Source organism: Eretmochelys imbricata, chromosome 5 (assembly GCF_965152235.1).
Source record: "Eretmochelys imbricata isolate rEreImb1 chromosome 5, rEreImb1.hap1, whole genome shotgun sequence".
Taxonomy (NCBI): domain Eukaryota; kingdom Metazoa; phylum Chordata; order Testudines; family Cheloniidae; genus Eretmochelys; species Eretmochelys imbricata.
In genome coordinates, this window is record NC_135576.1 from 51,698,472 (window position 1) to 51,717,264 (window position 18,793).

At 39.3% G+C, this 18,793-nt stretch overlaps 1 protein-coding gene across 1 annotated transcript in view; it reads left to right on the top strand.

Annotated features, from left to right (window-relative positions):
• CKMT2 (creatine kinase, mitochondrial 2) overlaps positions 1-12,792 on the top strand; it is a 35,295-nt gene extending 22,503 nt beyond the window's left edge. The window contains exons 6-11 of the mRNA XM_077817131.1: positions 488-709; positions 4,918-5,003; positions 7,384-7,507; positions 9,677-9,811; positions 10,193-10,318; positions 12,556-12,792. Of these exons, the coding sequence (XP_077673257.1) occupies positions 488-709; positions 4,918-5,003; positions 7,384-7,507; positions 9,677-9,811; positions 10,193-10,318; positions 12,556-12,675 (813 nt within the window). The 3' untranslated portion in view covers positions 12,676-12,792. The remainder of the gene's footprint in view (positions 1-487; positions 710-4,917; positions 5,004-7,383; positions 7,508-9,676; positions 9,812-10,192; positions 10,319-12,555) is intronic.
• Positions 12,793-18,793: the final 6,001 nt, after the last annotated feature.

Below are 18,793 nucleotides of genomic sequence, written 5' to 3' on the forward strand. Positions count from 1 at the left end.
AAGCATGTACTTAAGTGTTTTGCTGGATCAGGATCAGAGTACTGTGCACTTTGCAGGATGGAGCCCAGAGTGCAGGCACACACTAAAGATGATCTAAATTTACCCTGGGATTTCCTTTATTGTTATCTTAGTTAACAAGAAATATAAGCATCATCTTGGGCTTGGCTGTTTCTAAGCAACTTCTGCCCTTGTCCCTAGTTCTCTGTCTTTCAGGGAGCTATTGAAACAATTTGATATATCTGGCTTGGAGTTAAGAGGACCCACCTGGTCTATTGCCACAGTGAGTCAGCAAAAGCACTCTGGATCTCCATGCATAGTGCTAGAACCTGACACATCTGTCTGTTGCATTTCTGAGAACCCAATATTAGCTGTAATCATTTGGCTGAAGAGAACATATGAAGGGACATTCTTTTCATAGAAAGGCAGATTTTAAACTTACTATATGTAAAATGGGGCACTATGTGTAGATTTTCATTTCTTTCATTAGATTACCCAAGGTCAGTTTGATGAGCGCTATGTCCTATCATCACGTGTACGTACTGGTCGCAGTATCCGGGGTCTCAGCCTTCCCCCTGCCTGCTCCAGGGCAGAGAGAAGAGAAGTAGAAAATGTTGTGGTCACTGCTTTGGCTGGGCTCAAAGGAGACCTTGCTGGAAAGTATTATAGCCTGACCAATATGTCTGAGAAGGATCAACAGCAGCTTATTGATGTAAGTACAAATTCCAATCTGGAGTCTTAGAAGATTTTCATTAATGTATATCATTTAATCACATTTATTTTTATTGCTGTCTTTCTCTCTCATGCATACTTTCCTGCTTACGTAATGAAGATACTTAGTTATAACAGTATTCCTGTAGTTAATGGTCAGTATGAATTTCTATTATAAATCCCAATTGTTTTGGCTAAAATATTGGCTTGGGCTAAAACTTTATACACACAGGTTGTATTCCAGGAGTGAATTTTTGCATCAAATTAAAATTATATAAATATGGCTACAGTCACCACGATGGTCAATGGTAGCTGAAATCTTGTGGGTCAGTTTCCAGTTTGGAGCAGAAATTAGTACAGAATCAGTATTTTTTTAGTGCTATTTGTTTATTTACAAAATGTCCACTAGTCCTGTTTTCCTGAACTGTGATAGGCACAAACACCATGCAGGCAACATAAGTCCCAATCCTACAATCACTAAAACATGTGATTTAAGGATTTGCATGGAGGAAGCATAAAGATTTTGGTCATGGATTTTTGTCATATCAACATGTTGCTGTATTCAGATGATTTGAGAGATAAAGGTTTGCAAGTGCATTACTGGCATAACAGGTAATAAGAATGTATTGGGTAAACTATTTTAAAAATCCACAAGATAATCAATAATATTTTAAAGTCCTTAAATATGCATTTTTGTGAGCCCCAAACAATGATTATATCCTATCAGCTGTATTTAAAGAACATTAGTCCATAAAATAATAACCAAAATTAAAGTATTAATTAAAGTAAAATCAGTGTAACTACCATTAATGCTGCTACTTGTTATCACATTCAGATTCAGTCCAAAGGAGCTGTTAAATCAGCACAAAACCGAAAGAATGGGTTAAGAGTTTATTTCATAGAACCATAGAAATAAGGGCTGGAAGGGACTTCAAGGGGTTATCTAGTCTATCTCCCTGTGCTGAGGCAGAGTTAAGTATCCCTAGACCATCCCTGAGAGGTGTTTGTCTAACCATTCTTAAAAACTTCCTGTAACAGGGATTCAACCTCCCTAGGTAACCTGTTCCAGTGTTCAACTATATAGCTAGAAAGTTTTTGCTAATATCCACCTAAATTTCCCCTGCTGCAAGCTAAACTGATTTCTTCTGTTCAGCAGCTCCCTGGGGAAGGATCATTTCTTCTGTTAACTTAAGCATAGAAGGGAATGGTAGTAGAGAAAAGCATTTCATCCATAGCTGATTCATGCTAGTTCCATCTGTCTGCTGGTACCTACAGGGGAAACTGGTACTGGGTACAGGTTGCACTAGGAGAGAGAAGGGGAAAACACAACAGAAGCAGAAGTGTACAGTTCTTCTGGTCTAATGGAAACGCAGTTTCATCATTCAGGTAATAGGTATGATCAAGAAATGACTGTACTAAGGCCATGAATCTACTAAGGCCCTGCTCCTGCAATGTAAGATAAACAAACAGAAGGACGCTGCACCTTCCTGGGTTCACTTTTAGTTCAGTGGGGCTCCATGCTGGCACCAGCAGGAGTCCAACAGGTAGAGGGGCCTAAAATCCGAAATGGAGAAAAGAGTAAAGCTTACTCCCCTGTCTACATCATCTTATTTATACTGGACATCCTTCCTCCTCACCCTGCATCAGACCCTAGATACGTCATTTAAAAAAACAATTGACATAATGGTCATTGAGGCTATGAGAGCTAAATACATTCCCTTGTTCATAACCTTCCGCAACGAATGTGAAAAATCAAATGCTTAATTGTTGGGGGCGGGGGGGGGGAGGGGGAAGAGGAACAGGTCAGTGAGAAGAATCAGTTGAATGAGATTAGGTCTTTCAGCATGATACATCCCAAACTGTGCTGCCTAGTGCTACAGGTGTTCAAGGAGAAATAGAATCTCCCTTTGAGAAAAAGAATGAATTGGTGGTACCAAAAGGTACCAAACCATACTCTATTTTAATTTCTCCCATGAGAAATTACTCAAAAGAAATTGCTAAAACAATACACTCAAGATATTTTATTTGCAGGACTGCCACTAGACATTTTGCCACCCTTAGGCCCGCACTCTGAAAACTCTGTACATTATGGTTTGCAGTAATGTACATTAACACGGTGCTGGTCAGGCCTCAGCTGGAGTACTGTATCCAATTTTGGTCACCAATGTATAGAAAGGCTGTGGAGAAACTGGGAAGGATCCAGAGGCGAGTGACAAAGATGATCAAAGGTTGAAGGAACTAGGTATGTTTAGAGGACATGACACCAGTCTTCAGATACTTGAAAGGCTGCCATAAAAAAGATGGAGAAAATTGTTTTCTCTTGGCACAGGGGGCAGGACAACAGGCAAACTTGGTTCAAACTCCAGCATAGCAGATTGAGATTAAATCTCAGGAAAAACTTCCTAAGTGTAAAAACCGTAGGACAATGGAACAGACTGCCTAGGGAGGTTGTGGAAGCTCCTTCCTCCTTCCAGATTTTCAAAAGGAGGCTGGATAGTCATCTGTCTTGGATGGTTTAGACCACCATTTCTCAAATGCGGCCATCAGCAGATTTTTTTACGGCCATGACAACGGCCAAAGCATGGGCGGAGATTGGGGGGGACGGGCAAAGCATCTGTACCTTCTTGCAGAGCCCAGCCATTGCTCCTGAATAGCTCTTATCAAGGGCAGCGAGATGCACCACGTTGGTGTTTGCTCTGGTGGCACCAGCAATGATCAGTGCCCTGCACTGTGTACTCTCCTTGGGGGCTCTGGACAGTGCCTCTGGACGCACAGGGGGCCGGTATGCGCGGTGCCAGAAGAGGCTCATCACTGGAGGTGGCTGTGTTTGGTTGCCAGAGCGCTCCCCTGCTCCCACCAAGCCAGGGCATGGGGAACTTGGGACTCCACAGGTAGCTGGTAAATTCCTAACCCACCTTCCCCAAGGCGGGCTCTTGGTGAAGGGCTGCAGAAGGCAGAGACAGAGACAGCTTTGTCAGAGCGGCCACCAACAAGAGTTGGTGGCTACACTCTGAGACCACCAAAAAAAAAAATTGTTTAGACACACCAAATCCTCCATTTTGGCAGGGGGTTACACCAGATGACCCTTGCTGTTCTATGATTTTAACTCCCTGTGGGATGTCTTCCCTATTTTTTGTGGTGGTACCCACCCTGCATTCCCAGGAGACTGACTTCACATTAAGTAGTAAGGGCCATTGTCTGGCTTCTTGGAAAAGGTGTGTGCTCTTTTAAGGCCTAGCCAAGGAGTGACTTTCTACTGCAGACTAGATCAGTGTGAAGACGCTGACTCATCTCTCCCCCCCCCAACCAGGGGACCAGAAGAGAGTGGGGGACTGCAGGAAAAGCCCTCTTTTACCTGGACGAGGTGGAAGTGGGTTTTGTCAGGATGCGCTATAGGCATTATGCTAATTGCTCCTTTCCTGGGGGGCTGGGAAGGAATTTTTCCCTCGCTGCCGGATTGGCCAAGGTGAAGTGTGGGGGTTCCCTTCCCCACAGAGGGTTTGGGGGGTGCTTAGCTGGGCAAACATGAAACAGGAGTTAAGCTATGATGTCGCAACACATCATGTAAACATGGGGCAGGTACTCTGAACGGAAGAAATACAGTGATTAGATAAAATGGACTGATAAGGAGTTTACAGAAGTATTCTTTAAAGGAGCGAAAACGGGGGTTTCGGGACTCCTATGACTAGTACAGCCAGGAGCCAACCCCTCACCCTTTATAGCCCACCTTAACCCTCATTTGGTGAGGTCCCAGCTGCAAGTTGGCTGGGGACCAGGATGGGTAAAGGGGAGGGCTGACAGAAGCCCCCTGGATATAAGTTGAAATGATTATAAAATACCTGCACTGTGCACGTTTATCTGCCGGGTACTCCCAGACATTTAAGAATAATGTTGTGGCCTAATTAAACCACGTCCAGTTTTTCCTGTCCTTCCAGCATAGCCAGACAACTCTCCTTTATCATGCCTCGCCAAAAATTAGCAGCAGTGAGAACTGGTAGTCACCAAGCCTCCGTCTCCAGAAACACATCTGAGTAAAATGCTTTCTATCTGCAGTCAAGGAACTTCAGCTTTATGCAACTTATTTGTATACCAGTGACTTTCTTGGCAGTGTTAAATGTTCAGAACAGCATTACTTCCCTGAATTCAGTTGCTTCTTTCTCTCTTTATCTCCCTCATCTTTTTTTCTCTCTCACACATTTTGGCTTTCAGGACCATTTCCTCTTTGATAAGCCAGTGTCCCCTTTGCTAACATGTGCTGGGATGGCACGTGACTGGCCTGATGCCAGAGGAATCTGGTATGGCATGTGAAGTGTGGAAGTTTGTATCATGTGCAAGTGATTTTATTACATCTCTCCTTGCTTGTCCTAACACTGCAGCTGCCATTCCCTGATACTGACTACATACTTAGCTACCTTTAAAATATGTTTTCTTTATTAATTGTTCAAGGAAATATAGAAATAAATAATACAACAAACAAGGCTTTCCATTAATGCAACAATCATGATCATCAGCCACAACACAAGGGAATATAAATAAGACTATTGCTTTAGTCTTTTAGCTTCTGTTTTCTTTTTTATAAATAAAAATTCAGCACAAAAGAGAGGCCAGCGAATGACCATAAAAGACAAGTTATAAATGTAATCTAAAAAGCATGAATGAGCTACCTTAAATCACATGTATGAGACCTCAACATTGCGTCTTTTCCCCTCATTTTGTTGCTGATGTAATATTTTTTCTATCAGAACTGTGATTAAGCTTTCCTTCACACATGCAGAATAAACTGAAGGAGTGTTACATTTTCATTTTTTATCATTACATGTTCTGCTACTTAATGAACACACCAACACCCATCATTTCTTGGAATTAGTTGGAAGATGCATTTCATACACTTTTAGTGAGGCAAATCTTTGTGTAGAAAAACCTTTGCATGTATTGCTCCACTCCAAATGTTTTTGTAAATTGTGTCAAGAAAAAATTGTGTGGGACAGATTAGATTATGTTTGACAGCATCTCCAGCATTTACTGTGAATGTAGCCAAACCAACTTTATGTAGACCCCATCCAAAGCCTACCTGAATCCCACAGGAGTTTTCAATTTCAATGGGCTTTGGATTAGGCTCCTGGTGCCCAGAACAAAATCTTAAACAGGTTTTACTAGAAGAATTATAAGGATAACAAATGGGTGCGTAGACTTTATGAACTGAACAGAACATGTGCAAATAATGCATGTAGCCCCAGTGCATCACCTGAATAAACCAGGTCTGTGTTTGCACATTTTGCATGTGAAATATAATTTATATTGCATGTGAAATATAACTTGCTGTAACTGGAAAGTGACACTATCAGCCGGAATTTTAAAACTTGGTCTCTCTTATTTTGCATCACAATTTGTAGATACAAATAATTATGGGCAAAGTTATATGTTAGGACAATTTAGCCTCAGAATGAAATCCTGGCCCCACTGAAGTCAATGGCAAAACTCTCATTGACTTCAGTGGGCTCAGGATTTCACCTTATGGGTGGGAGTTTCAAAAGCACTCAACATTAGCCTCTACTCTCCCTATGGTCAATTATACAAGTTCCATTTAATTCAGTGGGAGCTGAGTTAGGCCAACACTGATCCCTTTTGAAAATCCTATCCTAAATGGCAGATGGTGACTGCAAAGCAGGTACTTGGATATTTAAGTATGTCTGCTTTCACCCACAAATAACTGCCAGGACACATTTGCACCCGCAATTATTTGCATCAGCAAATTTCAAGTACAAAAAAGGAGGCCCAACTAAAGCCAGGCTAAAAGTCAAGCCCTCTATGGGCTTTAAATCTTAGACCTACTGTGCTTTACTCCCGATGTATTATTCAGACTGTTTGTATGAACAAGTCTCAACCTATTGGTCACAATTTATCTGATTCAGGAAGACTAATCTAAAGGCAGAGAACGTGAAGAAAAGCAAACAATAGTGATCCCAGTTCCTACTTGTCACTTTAAAAGCATGACCATAACTTTTCAATTTGAAGAAAAAGTGGATACTTTATCTCCAGGCACTTTATCTTGAAAGATAAGTCAGCATCTTTATTAATGTACTGTCTTGAAGCAACATTTAGCTGCCTTCTCCCAATGGATAATTTGATTTATATGCCAGTCGTGTGTTACCAAGTGATATAAAAGGAACTCGGATTTGATTTAGAAGAGAATACAGTTAAATAGGGTCAGGTTGCCAGGCCCCAGGCAGCATGTAAACATCAAATTTTCTCACTTCAGAAAGCTCTAAAATCAACGAATAACTTCCCCAATGATTAAAGATGCAGAACTCTGCTTCTCCAGTTCCTAGTTACCCTAGCTGTGTGTTCCTACGGATATGTTCTTGTTAGAAGACAAAGTGTACTTTCTAGTGCAGCATCAATACAACACCAGTGTAATCAATAAACAGTGCTGTTATCATTGTGACCTAAGGAACCTGAAGGATTATGTTACTATTGGTTAGAGGAATGAAACTGAGAAAGGCCTCAATAGCTCTTATTCTTAGCCCCGTCACTCTGATATTATCTTGCAGCACTTGTCCTGTGCACAATCACGAGCTAGGAAAGGAAGGAGTTGAAATTAAACTGAGAATGATGAGAACTATTTCTGACGGCTTATCCCATTCTTTAAAGACACAATTTTCTTCTCTCAAATAGGCATAACCATGACAAAACATTTCTTATCTGGATTAATGAAGAAGACCATACCAGAGTGATTTCCATGGAAAAAAGTGGCAATATGAAAAGGGTGTTTGAAAGATTTTGCCGTGGTTTAAAAGAGGTAACAACTCAGGCAGTTTGCGTTTTAATTTTTATTATTCCTGTTTGTTAGTCATTAAAGTAGTGTCACCACTCATTGGTATGGTTAATACTGAATTCCCTTTCACTATTTTTAGCAACAAAATTTAAAAAAATCAATCCAAATTATACCCCACTTGAAAAGCAACAGTAACAAGGAAGTAAAGACACAGTGTTTTCATGTTGTTAGCCAAAACGTAGGGACAATCAAACCCTAACAGTGCCAGAAGTTTTACAAAATCTAAAGTCAACTGAAATTTTTCTCCTTTACTAATTTCAATGGCAATAGTTATTTATAAACAAATATGCTTTGCCTTGCAGTGTTTTTCACCCCAACCTGTAGCACTGAGAACCTGAAAATGAAATTTGTTAGAAAAATTAAACCGACGTCCTTCATTTGATGGGAGAAATATATAAAGGAAAACAGCCAAAACAGTGAAAAATTGATTGGATTTCTAAAATTCTTTCAAATTCTGACACAAGGAAAGATGATATATGTTGGTTTAAAATTACACACCAAAATCTGAGATTTTTAGGACAGCAAAGTCGTCTTAAATACAAAAATTGCAACCTTAGGCGTTGGGCTTGGGATAAATCTGTTTAGGCTTTTTATTTCAAGTTTTCCAAAAACATATAAATATGAAGAGAAAAATCTATGTTAAAATGCTGTGAAGGTTATAACATACATCCAGTTGAGCTAGGCAATCCAGCTAAGACTGTAGGCTGGATCTGGTCCCTGATGTAGCCCATTGTGCTGCTCTGGCAGTGAGAAAGGGCCATCAAAGCTGCCTTAACTGAGCAGGTGAGGATTCCACCCTGCACCTTGTAGCAAGGGCATAAAGTGCATGCTAGGGGTGTGGCCAAGGGCACAGGAGGTTCCAGAACACTGCTGCACTCCAGCTGATCCATAGATGGTGCAACTCCTGCTTGTGGGCTAATACCAATTGATGTACTGGGGACTGGCTTGAAACATAGAGGATCAAGCCAACACAAAAGTGACTTACAGATGCCTTTATGACCCTCCTCATCTCTAGAACGGTGAGGGCCCCAGCATCTGGTCCATGTTCTTCTCAGAGGCATTTATGACACTGTACTATGTTGTACAAGGAGGTAGTGCAATGCAATTCTTCGAGCCAGGGACTAGGAGTCATGGCTCCTGGATTTTATTCCCAGCTCTACCGTTGACTCTGTAATTATAACTCCTAGAGTCAGTGGATATGAACTCCTGTCATTTGACACAGGCAGAAATCTTTTGTAACTCTGACACATGGCATATGAGTGAAGCCAGGAAATTAAAGACTCGTCTCTTACTAGCAGTCCTGGTGTTATTACAGACTCCCTAGGTGACCTTGGGGAAGTCCTTTAACCTCTCTCTCTGTCAGTTAACTCATCGGCAAAACGAGGATACTTAGTTACCTTCCAGGGGTTTGGTGAGCCTTGAATAATTAATGGGCCTGATTCTCCTCTCACATCAGAATTGCACTGAAACTGCATTGAATTCAATGGAGTTACTCATGATTTGCAGTAGTAGTGTTAGCAGTATTGTCAAACTCAGGGATTCAAAATTCAAGTGCCAGGGCTTGAAAATCATGAATTTTTTAAAAATAATAAACTTTGGGTCCTTCTATTAGCTCTCTGGTGTTTGACCCTTTAGGGTTCATGATTTACAGCTCTTCTCCACCATCACAAAAGCTAGAAACTTACTTTGATTTCAAATGAAAGTTGAGAGTCTTGTGTAATTACCTGACTCCACAATTTAAGCTTTCAGAAAAATATCAAATATCCCAAGATTTGCAATAAAATCACAAGATGACAACAGTGTGTGTATGAGAGGAGAAAGTTTATAAAGTTCACTGAGGATATCAGATGAAAGGTGCTGGATACATGCAAAGATTTATACCTCAACCATAGTTTCATTTGCACATAATCTTGTGTGTTTTATATAGTTAATGGGCCAAACTCTGCCTTCACTTACACCTATGCAACTCCATTGACATCAGTGGATTTTTGTGGGTATAACTGAGGGCAGAAATTGGCACTGTGGGTTTAATAGTCAAATTCATGAAAGACAGCAAGAATATCAGATGTCAGCAACATTGTCATAAGATGAGACATTTGTGTGCTGCAGTTTTCTGGGTTTTTTTACCTGCAGGTTGAACAATTAATTAAAGAACGGGGCTGGGAGTTCATGTGGAATGAACGCTTAGGATATGTTCTGACCTGTCCTTCCAACCTGGGAACAGGATTACGTGCAGGAGTTCATGTTAAACTTCCAAAACTCAGCAAGGTACGTAAGCCATTAAAACAGCTGTGATGTAAATCGGGTCTTCATCTGACTCAAAAAGGAACAAATGAAAAAAGAACAATTCACAGTGTTAATGTACTTAATATTATGTGTAACTATGAGGTCCCAGGGACAATCTGTGACAAATTGTGCATATTTTTATCCATCAAATTACTGTATTTGTTATGTGAATGAATCTATTCACCCAACAGCCACTCAGGCAGCCCGTATACCAAAGGCAGTGGAAAATATCCATCCCTGCAAGTATTCCTGGAGAAACTACTGAAGTAACTGATAACAGTATTTCCAGGAGTCAATACAATATAATATATAATATCAGTATATCCATAAAGCCTGTAAATAAATAAATGTCTCTTGTGCTAGGATCCCAGGTTTTCAAAGATTCTGGAGAATCTGAGGCTGCAGAAACGTGGCACTGGTGGTGTGGACACAGCAGCTGTGGCAGATGTGTACGATATCTCCAACCTGGACCGCATGGGCCGATCAGAGGTAATACGATTTTTCTAGTTTTAAACTCAATGAAGCAGATCCTCAGCTTGTGCAAATGGTCATAGACTCATGGGAGTCAATTAACTTCAGTGGAACCATTTACTTCAATGAAGCTATGACCATTTATGGCTACCACTCTGAAACCTGTTACTCACATGTGTAAGTGTTTGCATCACTGACCCCTAAGTCAATCAAAATATACGAGACCATGAAAAAGGTCCAAATATACAAGAATGAAAAGCATATTACAAGATGCTATACATATATGTGTAAGGAGCTAGAAAAACTGTATGCTACATTATGTTGTTTGAGAAACGGCATGTCATTATGAACTATATAACATTTTGAAACGTTTGTGTGCTTTTTGCTAATTTTTCATTAATACAAATATTTATATTGCATAGTTCATTTACATAGAGTTTTAAAAACATGGCTTAAGCCTTTAATCCCTTATTCATGTGAAGATTTCAACTGGTCAATGAGGCTATGTGTGAGTAAGGACTAATCGTGTGAGTAAGGATTTGAAAGATGAAGCCTATATCTCAGACCTATTTCTACCCTGAAAAGCTTTCAATGTAAGACACGGCAAACACACACAAGAGGATAGAAATGTTTTATTATAGAATATATATTTTTCAGTACATAATAAAATAGATTTCATTATGTGATAAACCTGTTTGCAGAACTAAGTTATGTCCCCAATGGCGCAACATAAAGTTGTTTGGGGTTTTTTTGTTTCAGTTACTGGTCAATGCAAACTTCATACAAAATTATTTTCATCCTCACAGCTGCAAAATCAGACCTCTGATTTCCCAACACAGCTGGTCTGTAAAGACAATAAAATAAACTGCTAAGCCTCTGAAATGCTTTATAGTAAAAAACAAATCCCTTCAAAATCCATTATTGTCCCAATAAAGAGACACTGGGATTTAGCTTGGGTAATCAGTTTTAACAAACCAGTTATTAAAGATTGCTAATGAACCATTTCATGAAGATTTTTTTTAAAATAAGTTACACAGTTTGCTACCTACTCTAAAGTTCATAACACCAGGGGAGCTGGTGCTGTCATGCCACAGGGTTTGGTAAAACTCTCCCCTCTCAGACTCACCTTGTCTTTTTTTTTTTTAATTCTTTAATAGTTTTTAAAGAGATTACACAAACGCATCTGTTGCTTACTGTATGGAATTGGAGGTTCTGCTGCTGCTTTTGGGACAAGACACTGGGTCTGATTCTGATCCCACTTACAGCAGTGTGACTCAGGAGTAACCCCATTGAATTCAATGGAGTTATGCCTGGTGTAAAACCAGTATGAGTTTAGAATCAGGCCTACTGCCAGAGAAATGTGGATTACGGGCTTGATATTACAGTTGCTATAAAGGCAAAACTCTCTTTAGAGTCAATGGGAGTTTTTTTCTGCATAAGAGCAGTTGGTCACTTGTTGTAGTAGCATCAGAACAGCTCATTGGCAACTGCAAGGACTTTCCATTCTGAAATCATGCAATAAAAGGATGACCATAAAGTAGTCTGGTCCTATTCTGACAGCTGATAAGACGAAGTGCAAAACACTCCTTTCCATTCCGAATTTGAAAGATGTTTCATTACTACACCCGCAAGACAACAGCCATTTTGCTCACTTCAATATTTGATGATACTGAAAGAACAGTCTAATTATTTTGCAAATCCATGACATCTACAGTCTATCCTTAATATTTTTCTCTTATGACGCTGAAGGAGCTGAAGACTCTCACAAAAGAATCCTTTTGATAGGGATGAAACCAACACTTTGTATTAAGGGTCCAGTGAAAACCTGTAATATGTAATTGAGAATAACAGTCTTCCCATAGGTTTTCTGGTTCATCCTATAGCAGTCTATAGAAGGGCTACGGTTCTTTATTACATTCTATCTATAGGCTGGTTCAAAAAGCCTATAGATGAGCTATCATTTTCCACTGAATTCTATAGAAATTTTCCATCAAGGGAGTGGGGGAAGGTGCAGCACCCTAGCAGAGGTGGATGGATGGAGGCATTAAAACTGTGAAAGGTATGCCTTCTGGGTAATGCTCCAAGTATGCTGGGAAGTGTGTAGCCAGCACTCCTTCAACACAGACATCCTGACATTGGAGCCATGCCTCTACTTAGATATGCCCTGTTTGGAGCTACTAGCTCTGTTGGCACATAACAACATAACACCGTAACTCACATAACCTAAATATTTTGTGTATTTTTTCCTATCTAAGGTGGAGCTTGTCCAGATAGTTGTTGATGGGGTCAATTATCTGATTGACTGTGAGAAGAAGCTGGAAAAAGGTCAAGACATCAAGGTACCACCACCTTTGCCCCAGTTTGGAAGGAAGTGAGCTTGTTACAGATGATTAATAACTGATGTGAAATATGGCTGTTGTTCTGACAGAAAATTATCTCTGTATATCTCAGGGTATAAATAAGATCCTGACAACTTGTGAAATAAAACATTACCTGATGCCTTACAGATTGTCTGTCTGTTTTTTAGTAGCTGGTTGGGTTGGCAACAGTTAACATTCAGAAACCAACACTGTAAGTAACATAGTAATGACCAATAAATAGATTTTAATGATTGATAGATATGAAAATGCTCATGTTATTTGCTAACATTATCATCCAAGTCTCCTATGATTATGTATCACTTAGTATATGAAATATCTTTTCTACTAGTTCTACTTGGTATTAGACACTAACAGGGAAAGTCAGGGAACTCCTGCAGAATGAAATAAACAGCCTGGAAAGTTTACCAGAGATTAAAAAGATTATGGATGATCTCATGCTGTTCTTCCATTACTGTGAACTTATCATTCCCCTGCTGATCATATGTAAATGGAGCTTCCATTGTTTTGATTCTTTTCCCTCCTGTCTAGGAGAAAAAACCTGTTTCTCCTTTTGTTTGGTTACAGACGTCAAAGCATATTATCTGTGAGTATTCATATTTCCTCAGAAAGCATTAATACATGCATTTCACAATATTAATCACCAGTGTGAGATTATCTTTCATAAAAGACCTTACTTGATACACGTTTATAATACAGTAATATACATAATTGGTTGATTCAGTAATTTATTATTTGAGGTACAGACCCCTGCAAGAGGCTGCCTCATGCACTTGCAAGGTTGATGGCTTTGTTTACCTTTTATGTAAATGTACCTCACAGTCTTTGCCTGGCAAACTACAATACATCCTTTGTCTAAGGCAGACGGTGCTTATGCTTGCCAAACGCAATTCTAGCACATATCTATTACTCTTTGTACATAGTCCCACTGAAATCAAAATTAAAACTGAGCACATGCTTAAGCAACTTGATGAATCAGAGCCATAGGCAGTGTAGCCTAGTAGACTGAGGGCAAAATTGGAGCACGGAACAGTTGACTTCTATTCCTACTGCTGTCATTCTTTTGCTTGTGTCGCCTTGGGCAAAATAATCTAAAAAAAATTTATACTTTGAAATGAATTACAGAGTATGTAATCATTTGCCACTTACAGATAAATAGCAGCAAACCAACATACCTTTCAACGATAGAAATAAATAACTTCGTAGAGAAGTCTTCAAAACACTGTAGGGGTATGTATAAATGTAAGCGAAAATTGTCATTACTTATTCCTTTCTCTCCCCAGGCTTAAATAAAAATTATAGCTACCAGATAAACATCATCCTGACACTGTGACATGTAAGATTAACTATCCAAAGATCATAAACACAAAAATGAACAAAGATACCATCAATCACACTCAAGTACCAATGAACCCTCTAGCACTTCCTCCTCTTTAGCAGACAAACCTTTTTTAAAGAGATTCCTGATCACAAGGTCACTTGTCAACCTCTCTGCATCTCAGTTTCTCCAGCTGTAGTATGGGGATACTACTTCCCTGCCATTCACAGGTATTCTGAAGATTAATATGTTTATATCTGTAGAGTGATTTGAAAAATTAAAAGGACTTAATCAATGCTGTCTTTTATTATGAGTTTGGGTGCGTCTTAGACACAACCGAAGCAAGGTAAGCAACCATGTGTGGACACAATTCTGGGGAGTGCTTCAGTCCAGCAATGCTTCGCAGTGAACAAGCTAGTCGTAGCTACCACTCTGGTTCTGCTTGTGAAGGAAGAGAAATTTTCCTGCCCTGTAAATTGCTCTCTGTTGGCAAGACTGGAGGGGCCAGCCTGAAAATTTAGGGGAGCCCTATGGTGATTTGGGTCCTTGCAAACAGCCTTGACATTGTACGGTATACACCGTTTCCACATTGCAGAGAACAAAACAGAGCAGGGTGAGACCTAGCTGTATCCATTTACTCAAACTGGTGTGGTTGAGACCACATCAGATTTTTTCAGTTTTAAAATGAAAGCCTGAGACTCCCAGTATTTTTCCTGGCTCATTAAAAATGAAAATTAAATGCCATTCATTGATTTTTGTTATTTTTTACCTGTAGTATATGCATTCTAATTGCTTCTATATCTGTGTTAGTTCTTACTGGCAATAACAAATTATTTAATAGCAAAATCAATTTATTCTTTCTGCAGAGGGGTAAAGCCCTATAAATGGGGGGAAATACAGCAAGACAAATGCATTGCAAAAAACATATATTAAAGTTAGCCAGTAATAAAGATATATTTTTCTTCTTTTTTAACATTAGAAATTCAGGATCTGTCTACCCAGCAAGGTTTACGGTAACTCTAACATCTTAAAACCTCTAACAATAGGAATTCCACAACCTCCCTAGGTTACTTGTTCCAGTGCTTAATTATCCTTCTCATTGGAAGTGTTTTGCAAATATCCAAACGATATAGCCTTGCTGCAAACTAAGCTGATTTCTTCTTCTCCTACCCTCAGTGGACATGGAGAACAATTGATAGCCATCCTCTTTATAACAACCTTTTGCTTATTTAAAGACGTATCGTGTCCCTCCTCAGCTTTCTCTTCTCTAGACAAATCATGCCCTGTTCTTTCAACATCTCCTCAGAGGTCATATTTTCCAAACCTCTTATCATTTTTGTTGCTCTCCTCTGGGCTCTTTCCAATTTGTCCACATCTTTATTAAAGGGTGGGGCCCAAATCTGGACATCCTATTCAGCTGAGGCCTCACCAGTGCTGAGTTGAGTTGTACAATTACTTTTTCTGTCCTACATTCAACACTCCTGTTAATACATCCCAGAATATTTACCTCTCTCTTTTTTTTTTTTTTTGCAACCACCTCACACTATTGACTCGTTCAATTTATGATTCACTATAGTTCCCACATCTTTTTCTGTAGTATTACTGCCTAGCCAGTTATTCCCCATTTTCTAGTTGTGTGTTTTATTTTCCTTGCTATCGACACTCTAAGTTAGGGCTGTGAGTCCCGTGCTTCTGTAGACATACTTGTACCAGATCCCACTGAGCTAACATGAATACAAATAGCAATGTAACCACAGTAACACAAGTAGCAGCAATGGAGGCACGGCTGAGCCATGCTAGACCAAGCCTAAGTGTAGTACCTTGCACTTCTCTTTATTGAGTCTGATTTTATTGATTTCTGACCAAGTCTCCAATTTAACAAGAGTATTTTGAATTCTAAACCTGACCTCCCAAGTGCTTGCAGCCCCTCTGAGCTTGGTGCCACTTGCAAATTTTCTAAAGTATACACTCTACTCCATCATCCAAGTGACTAATGAAAATATGGAATAGTACTGGACCCAGGACCGACGTCTGAAGGATATGTCCTCCCAGTTTGACAGCAAACCATTGCTAACTATTCTTGGAGGGCCGTTTTTCAATCGGTCATGCACCCACCATATAGTAATTTAATCTAGATCAGTGGTTCTCAAACTTCATTGCACCGTGACCCCCTTCTGACAACAAAAATTACTACATGATCCCAGGAGCGGGGACTGAAGCCAGAGCCTGCCCAGGCCCCACCGCCCCCTGGTAGGGGGGGCCAAAGCTGCCCAAGGGCTTCTGCTCTAGGTGGGGCACATGTAACCTTAGCCCCCCTGCCCAGGGTTGAAGCCCTCGGTCAGGCTCGGCTTTGGCCCCAGCCCCGGGCAGTGTGGGGCTCAGGCTTCAGCATTGTCCCTGGGCCCCAGCAAGTCTAACACCATACTTGGCAACCCCATTAAAATGGGGTCACAACCCACTTTGGAGTCCTGACCCACAGTTTGAGAACCCCTGATCTAGATCATATTTCACTAATTTTCTCATGAGAATGTCATGTGGGACTGTATCTCAAACCTTACTAAAGTCAAGATATATCATATCTACTGCTTCCACCCATCCAATAGGCTAGTTACTCTGTCAAAGAGGGAAATTAGATTGCTTTGGCATATTTGTTTTTGACAAATCCATGTGAGCTATTACTCATCCTATTATCCTCTACGTGCTTGCAAATTTATTGTTTAATAATTTGCTCTAGTATCTTCCTGGATTATCAGGGCACATTGATTTAAATCAAAGCGATTTAAATCACGAATGTTAATCAAGCAGGAAACTTTGATTTAAATCATCAGTTTTAATTGCATTTTGCATTTTCACTTTTTAGTTATTTTCCTAAACAAGGTTGATTCTCATTGGTTGCTAACAATTAACGCATGTTGATTTGCAACCAAATATAGCTTTTAAATCATATGTGGTGCTTCTTTTTGCTAATCAGGAAGATACAGTATATCTATGCACATTTGTTAAACCAGTTATATGGTTTAATTTACATTTATTCATATTCTTATTTTTTACAATTTTTTATGATGTAAGAAAATGTGGAATGATGCATTTCTTATTAGATCATTAATTTTTACTTGTGATTTATGTCAACCTCTATTTCAATGGAAATTCAAATTTAATCAAAAATGCATAAAAACAGAATTTTAATTTTTTGTATTAAATAAAACTACTTTAAATGTGTTGGAAACATAAGAAAGTTTATCAGAATGTTTTTAACATTTAAAACTAAGTGATTTGTAGTTAGTGAATTCAACTAATTGTTTTTGATCACCATGTCCTTCAAGATTTTAGAACTAGTAAATCTTATCCTCTCACACCTACTTTTTATTCATCAATTGGAAGAGAAAAACAAGCTTTTCTGCTTTTTCTACTCCCAACTGGTTTAATTAGTCATTGAACTGAACTAGCTGAATAAACTGAAATGAAGGAAATATTCTCTCTGCACCTTCAGAAAAGGCCACTGATGTCAAAAGCTTGTTTAGCATTTCAACAAACTATGGTCCCAGGTGCTCAGCCAGGTCAGTGGTTTGATTTTGTTTAAAACTTGGAAGCAAATATGTGCTGCTTAACATATTTTGTATTTAATTTAAATAATTTTAATTGATGATAAGTTTAGGCCTTAACGTGGGTTGGCAATTTCAAAGTTAATTTTAAATAGGTGTATTTTTAAAAATAAACCTACATTTAATTTAAATGAAAACAATCGATTTATGTATTTAAATGATCAATTTTATCCTTCCTTATTGAAGATCCCAGGGTCTTTCTTTCCCCCTTTTGAAAGATAGGTATTATATTTGGCCTTCTCCAGTCCTCTGGGATGTCACCTGTCCTCCATGAGTTCTTGAATAATCACTAAAGTTCTTAGATTGTCTCTAACTCCTTAAGTACTCTGGGGTGACTTTCAACAGGCCCTACCAATTTGAACACATTTAACTTATCTGAATATACTTTAACCCGTTCTTTCCCTATTCTGGCATGAGTTCTTTCCCCCTGGTTAATATTAATTGTGTTAAGTATCTTGTCATAATTAAACTTTGTAGTGAAGAGAGAAGCAAAAAAGGCATTCAACACTTTGCCTCCTCTGTTATTTGCTTTCCTTCTCTCAAGTAATGGACCTACACTTTCCTTCGTCATCCTCTTATATATAATAATATTTCTAATATGTTTATGGAACCACTTTTTATTGCCATTTTTGTCCCTACCTAGTTGTAATTCATTTTATGCCTTAGCCTTTCTGAGTTTGTCACTACATGTATAATAAACCTGTTGCCCCTGAAGCTCTAAATTGTTGCCTTTAAGGGTGATCACATAAAGGAGAATATGTGTATTTGATTATGGTCTTGAAAATTTGTTCCTAGAGCTGCACCCTGTAACTTTTCTGCTGCAGTATTTGAATCAGGTTGTTTTTATGGGGGAGGAAGTAGGGGGCACCTACTCCCACCACTTCCCCTGCAGTCCCAGAAACAGGTCGGGTATGATCTGGGAGCACTCTAAGAGCTTGTCTACATGGGAAAACCACTAGTATAAGCTAAGCTGATATAGTTATACCAATATAGCTTCCTGTGTGGACCCTCCTTTATTCTAAGAGTGCCTTTTTCAGTTTGGCTTATGTTGCTTTGAAAGGAGTTTTAGCTAAACCAAAAAAGGCACTTATTTCTAAAACGGTCCCATGTAGATAAATAAGCTTAAAAGCTGCTGACCCTTCCCTGCTCCAGCTGCTCAGCAGCTCCCCTACCGACTGACTGCTCATCACAGGGG